The 13,220-nt window shown below is 46.2% G+C and overlaps 1 protein-coding gene across 7 annotated transcripts in view; it reads right to left on the bottom strand.

Moving 5' to 3' along the window:
• Positions 1 to 13,220, bottom strand: part of MICU1 (mitochondrial calcium uptake 1) — an 84,663-nt gene that overhangs the window by 3,654 nt on the left and 67,789 nt on the right. For all 7 annotated transcript variants that reach the window (XM_069018904.1, XM_069018906.1, XM_069018905.1 and 4 more), the window contains 2 exons: positions 8,136 to 8,273; positions 3,983 to 4,091 (listed from right to left, as the gene is read on the bottom strand). In XM_069018904.1, the coding sequence (XP_068875005.1) occupies positions 3,983 to 4,091; positions 8,136 to 8,273 (247 nt within the window). The remainder of the gene's footprint in view (positions 1 to 3,982; positions 4,092 to 8,135; positions 8,274 to 13,220) is intronic.

Below are 13,220 nucleotides of genomic sequence, written 5' to 3'. Positions count from 1 at the left end.
CAGGGCCTGCCCACCCTCCCAGGGAACAATTCCTCCCTAACACCAAATCTAAATCTCCCCTTTCAGTTTAAAATCACTGCTCCTTGTCCTAAGTCCTTTAATTATAAGTCATGGTTTTGTGCTGAGATTTCACCCCCTCCTTCCATCTCTGCAGGGATTCTCCTGATCCCTCCTCTCCTATTTATTTTTCATGGCCACAGTTTTCCCAGCTGGAACTTGTACTCACGGCCACCAGTTCCTGCTTCCTCTCCTATTAATCCAACTGCATAAGTGTCAGCTCCATCCCACCGTTCTTTCTCGATGCCAAAGTGACTTCACAGGGGCTGCATGACTGTGCTGTGCTCTGTTAGGGCTGTGCTGGTTTTTAAGGAATCATAGGCAAGGGGGAAAGCGTCTCCACTTTCCAGTTCCACGCACACGCTCCAGACTACAAGGTAGCTCAGGGAGTCAAATAAAATTGAAGTAAACCTGCTGGAGTAATTTCTTTACCATTTCACAAAATGAAATAGGTGCTGTCTGGGGAACATCTCTTCAAACAAAGCCTGTCCAGGTTTGGGGTTCTGGGACAGAAATTTTCCTGGATTTCATACCATCAAAAATGAGTTCCACATTTCTGTCTTAAAAAGCTTCTAAAATTTCATGCATTGGTATCTCCCACTGGTTCCTTTAATGAGCCATCTGAGTTATTTTATGCAAGTTTAGTGTCTGACACAGTTATCCTTTTTTTCCACTCTGATTCCCAGAACTGCACCGTGAGCAATGCCTCACCGAGTGCCTGCAAACGGGGCTTCGCTCCAGGCCAGAGCCTCGCCAGATGGCAAACTTCACTTTTTCCTCCAACTTGAGATTAATCACACATTTGGCCAAAACAATGGACAGCTGGGCTGCTGCCTTTGTTTTCCAAATGGCACTCGGGGTGATGGGAGCAGAGCTCCCTGCCCTGGGCCATTCCAGGATGGAAAGGCAGGACACATGTGTCTTGGGCTCCCAGAAATCAGTCTCATGTTGATGCCCACGTTTCATTTCAAGGCTCCCAGTGTGAAATGTTGGATGCTATCACTGACAGCAGGGCTACCAAAATGGGTTTAACTTTTTACAAATCATTTGCATGAGTGCGTGCTGGAACACCCGTGCAGGAAAGAGATGGATAAGCCTTATGCAATCCTGTGGGCACAGCACATTTTCCTTTGTCTCCTCAAACCATGAGGCTGCAGCTGAGCAGAAGCTGTTCTGACATCAAAGGGCACATGACAGAAAGTCATGGAGATCAGGGAGGAAAAAGCAGAGCTCCCAGACCAAAGGCAGAGCCGACCCTGTGTTTGTGCAAATATCCGCAGCCGTAAATATGTAAAGGAAAGAAATTCCTTGGAGAGATCCCAAACCTGACTGCAGGTGGCCCAGGGCAAGTGGCTGTAGGGGATCCTGTTGGATATGAGGGTCTCCAGAGACCCCTCACAAGTCTTCCCCTCCCAACCACCAGGCACTGCCAATGTTCCAGAGGAGCAATCCCAGCTGTGCTTCCAGAAGGAATTACTTCTTCCATCCATCTCCAAGGCAGAGCAAAGCAAGCAGCAATTCCCTGACTGCATTCCAAGCTCACCTCTGCCTCCTTCCCGATTCCCTGTCAACTCTGCAGCCGTTTCAAGCAGCATAATTCAAATAAAATGATTTATTGAACCTCTCCAGGGCTCCAGCCCTGCTCCAAGCAGGCTCAGCAGCAGGCTCAGCTGTCTCCCCGTGCTTTGGCCCATCCATGCCTTGCCCTGAACCCCAGAGGAGTTATCCCGTGGCTCTCCGCCAGGAGAAGGGCTGCTTGGAAAGCCTGGCTGCCCACAGTGCCAGGAAAAGTGCAATTCACACCCTCCTGAAAGGGGAATAAGCACCAAATTCAGTTCCTGTCCTGCTTCCAGCTGTGAACCCAGGCTGGGCAAGTCTTCTAAGGAATGCTTGTGATTTAGGAGAATGACAGTTATTATGTTGCTGGGAAAATGAAAGATGGGCTAACAAATAATCTGGGTGTTTTTAAATGGGTCATTAAAATACAGGTTTATGATCCTTTTTAGAAGAAGAACCGACTTTAGCTCAGCACAGAAAACAGGCTGTCAAGCTCTGGCTGTTTGGTACCAGCCATTTTTTCCCCTCTGAAATTTTAAACAGCCCTTCTAAAATCATAATAATGTTTGCTGCATTGTTAGCAGCAAATTATTACACAAACTAACCTCTTCCTAGTCCCCATCCCAGGAGTAATTTTTACATTTGTTAGTGTGTAACAAGCAACCTTGTGAAAGCTTGACTTTTGGGAGGGCACACCCCATTTATGGTTTATTTGATTTAAATCTGGTTCCTGCCCAAGAAAGGTTCCTTTACCCCAGCCAAACACTCCGAGTTCAGTGTCTGCACGAGCTCATTCATGGCACTTAATTAAACAGCAATCACACTGATTTACCAACTGCACACAGACCTAAATTCTGCAAAAATGCATATTCCATGACAGGACAACACTAATTTCCTGTAGGCACTGAGTAAATTGGATTTGCTGGGCTATTATCTCCTCTGGGATGCTGCTCAGAGCAGCAGCAGCACACCCAGACTTGGTATTTTACTTTTAAATGAAAGAAAATCCTATCAGGTTCTTTTAAGTCTTATGGTAGTGATGATCTAAACCAGAGAGTACAGATGATCTACCCCCAAAAAAATTTAAGATGAGAAGGGCTGCTGACACACACAAGAAGAGATGTGACACGTTTGTTTCCCTCTGCAATTCCATTGCCCCAAAACCTATGCCTTAATATTCCCACAATAGCAGCAGCTGGAGTAGCTGACTTCCACAATGTTTAATTCTGCAGCTGCCTAAATAAATCAGCTTTAACTTTGTAGTAGACAAGAGTTTCCACTAAGCCTAAAAATCTTTTAATGAGTTTGCCATCTTTCTTTTATATTCTCAGTCTGTTAAGAAAAAAAAAAGCTCTCTTAAAAAAATCTAGAAGAGAAAAGCACACACTTGTGATGGATCCTGGCAGCAGAGCAGGACTTTGGTTTGAAATATGTTTGGGGGGTTTTTTGCCCTTTTTTTTTTTACAACAGCATGTCAGATCTAAGAACATACCTGAGACAGACCAGCTCAGAGAAGGAAACATGATGAGGAGGAGGAGAATATGGATTGGTCGGATCAATAAACCACATTATTACCAAGGTCCCCAGGAAACACCAGCTCTGAGGTTTATTCAGCCCACCCCTCTGGACTGTGGGTTATCTGAAATACAGTCTCTGGACAGACTTTAATGCTCAGTCTGGGATCTCAGTGGTGTTCCAGTGCTCCCCCTCTTTCCCTCCACCAGCACTCCCAGGAGCTCCAAAGGTGTTTGCCACTGCTTGGATTTCCAATCAGAAATGCAGCATCCAGCCCTTATTTCTAGGCTCGGATTTTTGAGCAAAGCTGAAACAAAACAAGGGTTGAGCAGTTCCTACCACCAGCCCCACTGCTGGTGTGCCTCTGCCACGTGGACCAGAGACCTTCACAGAAGGTGAGTCTGCAAGAACTTTTTTACACTCATTTTTGAAGTCTTTTATACAAGGAGAAAAGAAGGTCACTTCAGAAGATGGGGATGAAGAAGAAACACTGGTGTCCCTGGGACCTGGAGCCAGAGGCTGTGGCACACTCATCAGGTCACCTTGCCTCTGCACAAAGCAGAATGGGCCTGCTGAAGGTACCACCATGCAATCACTGCTTCCTCATCCATTCAGGATACATGTCAGCCTTTTTTCTGCCTGTATCTCAAACTGTGGAAGTATAAAACCTGAAATCCCTCTTTATGCGTGGATGTACCGAGCTAAGCACCTCATTACAGGGAAGAATTGCAGTTTGGGTACACTTTTAACCTATCAGCCTGGGCTTGTTTGACATCTTCCCAACTCCAAAGACATGGCATGAGTTGTGCTCCCTCAGGTTTTCAGCACCTGAACATCCCACAGGTTTTAATACCTTTATCAAGAGAAGCTCCAGCCATGTGGTAGAAGCTCAAAGCCGTGTCCACATCATTTATGTTCTTCAGAAAAGTGAAGAAGTTCTCCACTTCCTCAAATGTGAGCCCCTAGGACAGAGAAAAGACACTCATGTGGTGATGGGAAACGGAGATCACGGACACTGCCTGGAAATGACAAAGTGACTCATTGGCCCAAAGTTGTAGCCAGAAGGAAATTCATCTGCACACTCCAAAAACTCAGCCTTGGCACTCGAAGATGTGAGTTGTGACCTGTACTTTTGTTCCCCTCCTGCTTCACTCCTGGCCCCCACCAGTCCTGCAATGGGAGGGGACTGAAAACCATTTCCCAGGTGAGGGGGGACACCACCAGCCTGTAGTTGGGATGCAGGAGACCACTGCAAACAGGTGAATTTATAATTTTTTTTGAAGCCTGAACACTTGCAATGACAGTATGAAACAGTCTGTGCACTGCAAGGTCTCTCCCAAGAAACTCAGGGATCCCTGGGGGCGTCCATGTCTTACCCAGTGTGACAGAAGGTGACACTGCAAAGCACAGAGGTGTCCCAGTTTGCTTTGCTGCTGGAGGCAGGATCCCCTGTCTGCTCCACTTACCTGGGCCAGGTGAGCGTGTGCTCGGTGAGTGCCGACAGCCACGCTCTGGGATAGTCATGGAAAACATCCTGAGATCCCCCGATCTTATCAACCTGTTCAGCTCCAGCACAACCACAGCAGTGCTGGGACAAGAGCTGGAGCCTCCAGCTCCTCCAGCACAGCCACGGCATGGAGCCAAGGGAGGAGGTGAATCATCACCACAGTAATAACCACTCAGACTCCCTCTCTGGGAGAGAGAAATCAGCTTGTCAAGAGCAGTTCAGGTTCAGGCTCCTCCTATCCTGCCTGGCACAACAGATTGATAGAGCAAGATACTAAAATTCCTAACTGCAGAACACGGCACAGTTCCACGATCTGGATGTGTTCAGCAGGTACTGTCAAATATAAATTTACACAATCTGCTGTAACTCTGCTCAAACAACCTCTAATCAGGGAAGAAGCCACCAATCTTTTGAAAGATAAAGAACATTTTTAAGGCCTTTCCACACGGACATTTGCAGCTTGTTCCTATCTTTGCTGTAAGTGAATATGTGGCACTGCACTGATGATCTACGTGTGCACCAACACATGCAACAGCAGCTTTGCCAGCCCTGGATTCGTGGATCTGGGTCAAAAAGGATGAGATGGCAAAATGGGAGAGCACATGTGGACAACAGAGCTGACTGAAGAGAGAAATCCCTGGTGTCTCTGCAGGGAGCTTTCCTCAGATGTTTGCCTGCTCCTCTTCCTGAGAGGAACGCTAGGATGCACAGGACAATTAAATTAAATTAAATACTGTCCTAGGAAAAAAATAATCCACTAAATCAGGTACTTCTGCAGCAAGCACTGCAAAGATCCCTCTGTTTTGTACAATGGTTCTACAAGAGAAAACAGCTTCGCAATTATCACGATGCCTCCCTGCCTGGGAGCAGGGCACAGAAAGTGCAGAAAGCCGGGAGGAACCACGAGGTGTGTGGCCACTTCCAGGCCAGCAGGAGACACTGGGCTGTGATCTGCCTGCTCTGCTTGGGACATCTGAGGTTTGTAGTGTTCTGAACAAAGAGCCATAAGCCTCGTATTTTCCTGGAATTCACAAAATGGCAGACGCCAAGGCAAGCAGCACTGCTGTCTGTGCAAAATGGCCCCTTGTTTGGAATCCTGGCATGGTTTGGGTGGGAAGGGACCTCAAAGCCCATCTCATTCCACCCCCTGCCATGGGTAGGGACACCTTCCACTATCCCAGGGTGCTCCAAGCCCCGTCCAACCTGGCCTTTGTGGTCCTTTCACCAGCTGGAAAAGCAAAACCAGTGACACACGTGTATCCTACAAATCCTGGCTTTCATGTGGACAAAACCACTGAATGTCTGTAGCAAGAATACCATCAGTATTATGAAATTTAATTTTTTTTTTGAGGAATCCTATAGGTGAGGCTGGCATCAGCATTAACTCTATTCCACAGAATAAAATTAAAATAAAATAAAAATCAGAGACTGGGACAGCCTCAGACAAGTCAACAGATGAATGATCATGTCTTTCAAGGCATTTGTAGCTCCAGATGTTGATTCATAAGCCTGAATCCCTTCATCACCCAAGTAATCCTCACAAAACATAAGCAGGGAGACTGCAGAAGCACTTAACCTGTTTGTAACACAACAGCTCAAACACCTCCTGTAAAAATTAGGGCTTTTCACCTGGGAAGCCAGGTGTTTCACCTCACTGCCACCCCCTGCCATCTCCACAGAAAAATATCCCAGCCAGCCCCCAAAGCATGTGTAGAAGATTACATGAATCACGAGTGTCTGAAGAGACAGCTTGGTTTTCTAGGAGTTAGGGGGGCATAAACCAAGTGATACCTTGCTTGTGAATATTACTGATGTCTCAGGTCCTTTTTACTAGGAGAAAAGCAGCTGTGTAAGTACAACTTGAGGAGGACAATCATAAGCAACGTTAAACAAAGCAGAGTGTGGCAGCTCTGCTGAATAGGCTAAGTTCACCTACCCAGGGGAGGATGGGATTTTTCCTCAAGAAAAATAAAAATAATGAAAGCAGATTAGCAATTAATACAAGAAAACTTACCACTCCCAAAAGCAGAAATGCAGAATAACAGCACTGGAAAACAGCTAAAGATTAGATTAAACCCTGAGTTTTATCGTTTTGGAGGTGGACAGGGTTGCCTTGTGCAGCCAAGGTAATTGCATCAGACAAGGAAGACAAGGTTTGGCACATTCCATAAGAAAGCTCTCACAAGGGAACTGCACTTCCAAGGGAAAGCCTTACTGGGTGAGTTTGAGACAGTTTCTGTGCATTTCATCCTCAGCAGTGTAAGGAATCATGAATTTTCCACCAATTCTGCTCCTTGCAAATATCTTTTTTTTTGTCCTATTGCCCATTTTCTCTCCTTGAAAGGCCTTGGAATAAAGGAAGATAAAGACTTGCTCTGATTCTGGTTGGCTGTAAATAGAAAGACAGTCTGGCTGATTTGGGGATGAGGAATAAGGTAAGAACAAGAAGTTCTTCCTCTAGCACAGATGTCAGGGTCTTGGCTTACACATGAAAGGAAGAAAACATCTGCTGTAGGAAACCTTCCAAAATAAATCCCTCTGCCTCTTTTCTCATATATCCAGCTACTGTTCAGTAGTATCTATACACACATACATACATACATATATATATATATATATACATATATATTCACACCCCAAAAATCACAGGAAAAGAATCAACAATTTGCAAGCTTTAACAACAGAGCTGATATTTTCTAATAGACACACATTGCATTTAAGCACTTTTTCCTGGAGAAATCAAATTATTCCTGTTAATGTAGGAATCCCATTAGGAACAAAAAAAGGAGCAGACTCTGGTAAAAACTTTTGTTTTATAACACACTTGGCATCTAAACCAGTTAAGAAATAAACTCCAGTTCTGATGTCAGAAGAAAGCGGCTCTAAAACAGCCAGCCAAAGACTTTCCATCCATTCTCGCTTTGATGAATTGCTTGTTTATATCCTAGTTAATAAAAGCACATTCCAGCTTAATAAAAGAACATCCATTATAGGAGCAGATGTAAAATTCTAATGCTCATTAATGTCTCAGCCCATACGTACCTTACCTGATAAAGCACATCTTGTGTTATGGATATCTTATTCCAAAGTCTCTCACTGAATTAATGAGTGCAGGGTGTGCAAACTTACTCCTCTCTAAATGGTGAGTAATTTTTCCCAGAAGTTAATAACTAAATAATAAACTGCCTGGTCTGCAGCTCATGAATCCAAGGTCGAGCCAGGAACTGGGAGCACGGCTTCAGTGTTTGTTCTGGCTCCAGACCCAGGGTGCCATTCAGCAAATTGAATTTTTAAAATTACAGCATCTATTTTCATAAGGAACAAACCTACAGCCTGAACTGGCCACTGACCACTGCATTCCCAGCTCTTCCCTCTCTCCACCAGGGCTTAACACACAGCGGATGCTTTTCCAAAGAAGATGGGAATTGCTTAACTCATTTCTCAGCCCAGCCTGGGCTGGCTGAGAAATTTCCCCAAATTTTCCATGAACGCCACTGACCTCTCCATCCTGGAAGTGCTTCTTGAGCTGTTTCAGCATGACAGTGAGCTTCTTGGACTGCACCCCGCTGTATGCCAGCAGCATGCTCCCGAACTGCCGCTCCGTGATCCGCCCCTCCACCGGGTCGTGCCGCTCGAACTGGAAGGGAAAGGAAAACAGGGAGATGAAAACAAGGAGCAGCAGAAAGCTCCAGCCAAGGCATGAAGCATAAAAAAGGCACCATAAAAAATTAACACTGCAGGAAACACTGGTGAAGGAGAAATCCTGATAGGCTCCAATATCTGCTTTCCCCAGGATTGTCTCTCAACGTTGTCCCTACGTGCAGTTCCTTGGACAGCTCTTGGGAGAAGCCTTTGTATCTTGCCCTCTCAGTTTCATCCCACAGGACTGAGTTAATGAGTGGTTCCATGGTTGCTCTAAACAGGGACAGTGGTTAATAAACCAAAGAGAAGTCCTGCAAAAGTCTTCTAATTTTACTCTTCTCTGCTCCAAGACCAAGTACCAGTGTCCCAGCAAGGGAAGGTTCATGGATGCCTCCAGACTTCACCTTCCCCAAGTTCTCCTCATCCTCAGACCCTTCCAGTCCCTGACTCTTACAAAAGCTGCTCTGAGGCCCCTGCAGAGCTTCCAAAAAGCCCTTGGGCAGAGAAAGGTTTTCTCCACTAATGCATCTCTCCTGCAGTAGTTTATCTCCTGACTTTCACTGCAGGGAAGGAGGGAAGAGCTATTCCCCAGCTTGGGAAGGTGCTGGGTTGGAGCACCAGGTCTCTGCCCATTGAATAATGGGGATTACATCCTTTCCTTTTTCCCCCCCTCTGTGAATCTACAAACATCAACATTAGATTTCACCCAGTTTCACAGATCCCAGCACTTGGGATCCCTTATCTGGGATAGATTATATCCCTTCACACTTAGCAGGAAACACAAGACCAACACTCCAGCTGATCACAAGCCAGAAGATGACATTTAACAACAAAATTAATTTTTATACTCATGGGAAACACTTGGTACCAGTGATGGACATTCTGCTGCCTGCTGACTTTGCCATTCCTGCCTCAGCCGCTCTTCAGTGCTAATGAATTTTTAATTATTAGCATATCAACCAGATTTTGGCTGCTTTTCCCAGTGGGACACCAAGGAAATACTGATAAGTGAAGCACCAAGGCTGGAGGGATTTGTATGGGCAACTCTGGCAGGAGGCAGATCCCAAATGGAGAAATTCTGCTCCTCAGCCCCCTTGTGCTTTCACCTGAGTGGCCCCCAGAGTTTTGGGGAAAAAATGGTGGTTTCTACTGTCATCTGATACAGGCTTTGGGGATCACTCATGATGCAAAACGTGGGCCTCTCCCATCCTCCTGTGCTGGGGAAAGGAGAGGGAAAACTCATTTGGAAGAAATGTTCTTCATTAAAAAGCAAAAGTAGTAGTTTCTGCCACGCCTGAAGAATGCAAAGAAGTTTTACAATGCCCCTGGGACACAAAAATTTGCCGTTGGTGCTGCTTCAAAAGGAGCACTGATGCTTTCTTCTGCTGTAATATTTCCAATTTCATCCCCAAAGACACAAACCAGCAGTTTTCTACCAACAGCCTTAAAATACCCCCAGTTTTAGCAGAGCTTTAGGTAGCATCTTTAATTAAAGGCTAGGAAACGGGTCCAAATATCTCAAATCAACCTCTTAAGTGGTGACTATGCTCAGAAAATCTCAAGTTGGTGTCCAAAGGCCCATCAACCCCCTCTCCCCCTGCATTAAGGATTAGGCACTGGGCAGCTCCACAGGGTTAACACAAGCAAGCACAGCTCCCTGCAGATGGGGAAATAAAGAACCAACTCCTTGAAGTACTTTTGGAACTAAACCTTCAGATTGTGGCCAGTTTTGCACTACCAGATGCAAAAAAGACCAGAAAGGAAAAATTAAAAAGCTTTTCATCTTCATTTTTCTACTGATACACCACACAACTATGTGCAAGAAACAAAACAAAACAAAAAAAAGCCTGGAAATGATGGAATTTGTGCTGCTTATTATTTATCTCCCTTTAAAATTAACATCTCTAACATTAAATCCGAACAGTCAGATGCCCACTGTCACATACAGTGGTGCTCATTGCAAAGGTCAGCCCAGAAAGGGGCTGGGAAGTGAGAGCTGGTCTGCATCCAGTTCCCAAATTCCAATAGAAGCACCACTGAACTGAGAAGAAGCAACAACATCATGGTGAGGGATAAAGAAAGTTCAAATCTTGCCTCCTAGCTACTGTCAGAGGCATTTAAATTAATTACAGAAGGGATAAGCAGGGCATGTTACTTAAAGATGATGTAGACAAATTTCAGGGAGGGAATTCTACTTTTTTTCTTTTTCTGGTATGTCAGAGATTGTGCTTATCCATGAAGAAACTCGGCTTCAAAGGATTTGTGAGTGGAAACCCATTGATTTCTGATGAAAGAAAACCCCCAGCTACCCCTGACACCCCCCTTTCCCTCCTCCCTGTTGGGAGCAGAGATACATCCATGCTCCTGTACCCTCTGGAATGTCTTCTAGCCAAACACAACTCACCGCTTGGAAATGAAGGAGGGTGCAAAGCCTACAGGAATTTTTCTTTCAGTACTCAATACACAGCCTACAAACAGTGTTAAGTGTTAAAATCCTCTGGGTATTTGAAAAGGCAGGGGAAATAGTGCCATTGCCAGGTAATCACGATTATTTGTCTCCGTGCACACGATGACGCTGTACAGGGTTGTTTTTCTGGTCACTCAGGGGGGAAAACAACCCCAAACCCTACAAGGAGGGGACGCAGGGCACAGCACACTGGGACTCATTAGAGGCAAACAAGTCCTCTGACAGCCTTTTTCCCTTTCATGGATCTTAGAGAAGGAAAAGCAGGGCCAAAGCAGTCCCTGACCCGGCATCGCTGCGACCGCCCACAGGGGGACGGAGCAGCTCCTGCTCCCAGCATCCCACCAGGACAAACAGAGAGGACGGGGGGTGCTGGGCCGTCCCAAACTGCAGCTCCAAAATCTGCACACAAAATCTGCACACAAAATCTGCAGCCGGACAGCGAGGCCAGCACCGCCGGAGCCGCTTCCACTCGCAGCCGCTTGGTGCCAGCAGCGGATCCCGCATCCGCACAAGGCGAGCGGAATGGGATGCAATGCTGGCCAGCGTTCTTCCTGCCGGCCAGGACACCCGAGGTGCTGAAGAAATTCGCTTGAAATATAAAAGGCCGTGTTTTGAAATTCATTCAAAGCCAACGTGACGTGAAAGGAAATCCAAGGCGCTTATGGAACAGTTCACCGGGAACTGGAGTGACAGGACAGGGGGGAATGGCTTCAAACTGAAAGAAGGGAGGTTTAGATGGGATATTGGGAAGGAATTGTTCTCTGGGAGGGTGGGCAGGCCCTGGCACAGGGTGCCCAGAGCAGGGGCTGCCCCTGGATCCCTGGCAGTGTCCAAGGCCAGGCTGGACATTGGGGCTTGGAGCAGCCTGGGACAGTGGGAGGTGTCCCTGCCCATGGCAGGGGTGGAATGGGATGAGCTTTAAGATCCCTTCCAACCCAGGCCATTCTGGAATCCTACAGGAGGGGAAGAAGGCAGGAGAAATGGGGTGCAGCCCTTCACTTCACCAGCTTTGCTAGCCCAGTCCCAGCAGCCAGTCCAGATGCACAGCAGGGTACTACCTGATTTTTTGCTATTTAAAAGATTACCCATAACCTTAAACACGTGTTAAATAGTCCCAAACTCCCCCCAAACCTGACAGGATGAGCAGATTCCTGCTCCTCTATAAGATGAAATGCCCGGTTTTGTTCAAATAACCCCACTCTCCGTCCTTCTGAGAGAAAAGCTTCCTCACATGAGGAGAGCAGAGGACAAATAAGCAATTTCCCCTGCTTCCACATCTCCTTAATTGCACAACTTTATGGAAAGGCAATACAAGGATCCATCATAAAACAACAGACCCATAATATCTTTTCTTCCTTGCTTCACTGTTTTCCTCCACTAACTCAATCCGCCTTGCCCTGCAGGAAATCAAATCCCAGGCTCTGAGGAGCATCCAGCCCAAACCAATTCAGAGACACCACCACAAGAAATATCCTGGTGGAAAAAAAAGAACTTGCTGGAGTTTCCTAAATGCAGACACTGGTTTCCTCTCATCTCTCCTTCTTCCACCAGCAAGGCTCACTGGTGGGAAATGAAGCAGCTCCAACAGCCTCAGGAAAAGGCCAAATTTGGGTACCACACACATCTCAGGGGAAGGTTTCTCTTCCCAGCTGCCTCTCCTTCCTCCTCAATAAATTTGTCATAACCAATAGTATTAACAGGGGAAAATTCTACCGAGAACTCCAGTGCTGAAATCCTCTCCAAGGAGAGAACGGGAGTTTAAAAAGCTGCTCAAAAAAGGGGAGCAGTGTTTTGTGATTGCTGCCACCAGATCGAACTGGGCCCAAGAGAGCAACCCCCTGCTCTGCAACTGGGGAGGGGACACCAAAGCCCTCAGAGAGGGCTCAGCATCACCAGACAACCACGAGTGGATGTAAAAACCTCCCATGGAAAAGCGGGATAGATTGTGCCTCTCCTTCCCAACCTGGCATTTGTGGGCCAGACACACACTGGGGCTTGTGTCTCTTGCTTTGTTTGCTGGAGAAGAAGATGGCTAAAATAACCTGCAGGCCCTTCCACTTGGCACAGGCACAAACAGCATTTAGGATCCACCAAATCCCATCGGTGCAAGAGAGAAACACCCAGTTGTAACACGACCCAGCACGACTGAAAACACAGCTCAGACTTTTCCTAAAGCAATGCCAAAAGGATAGACTTCCTATCCTCTTCAAACACTCATATTAGCTAAATATCCAGCTGTATTTTAGCAGGCTCTTAAATTTTTAGGAAGGTTTCCCCTAAAAACCAATCAAACAGTTGATATATTCCCTACAATCTCAAAGCAGGGATCTTAAATAAATAAATGTATGTGTGTGCCACATTCCTAATTGAGATAGCAAAGAGAAGTACATCTTCAAGGACTTTTGGATGGAGAGAGAAGTGTTGAGGGATGATTTATGAGCTTCTTTCTGCTGGTTAAAAAAAACATCCATAGGA

Source organism: Aphelocoma coerulescens, chromosome 6 (assembly GCF_041296385.1).
Source record: "Aphelocoma coerulescens isolate FSJ_1873_10779 chromosome 6, UR_Acoe_1.0, whole genome shotgun sequence".
NCBI lineage: Eukaryota > Metazoa > Chordata > Aves > Passeriformes > Corvidae > Aphelocoma > Aphelocoma coerulescens.
This window is presented reverse-complemented; position numbering and strand designations above follow the sequence as displayed.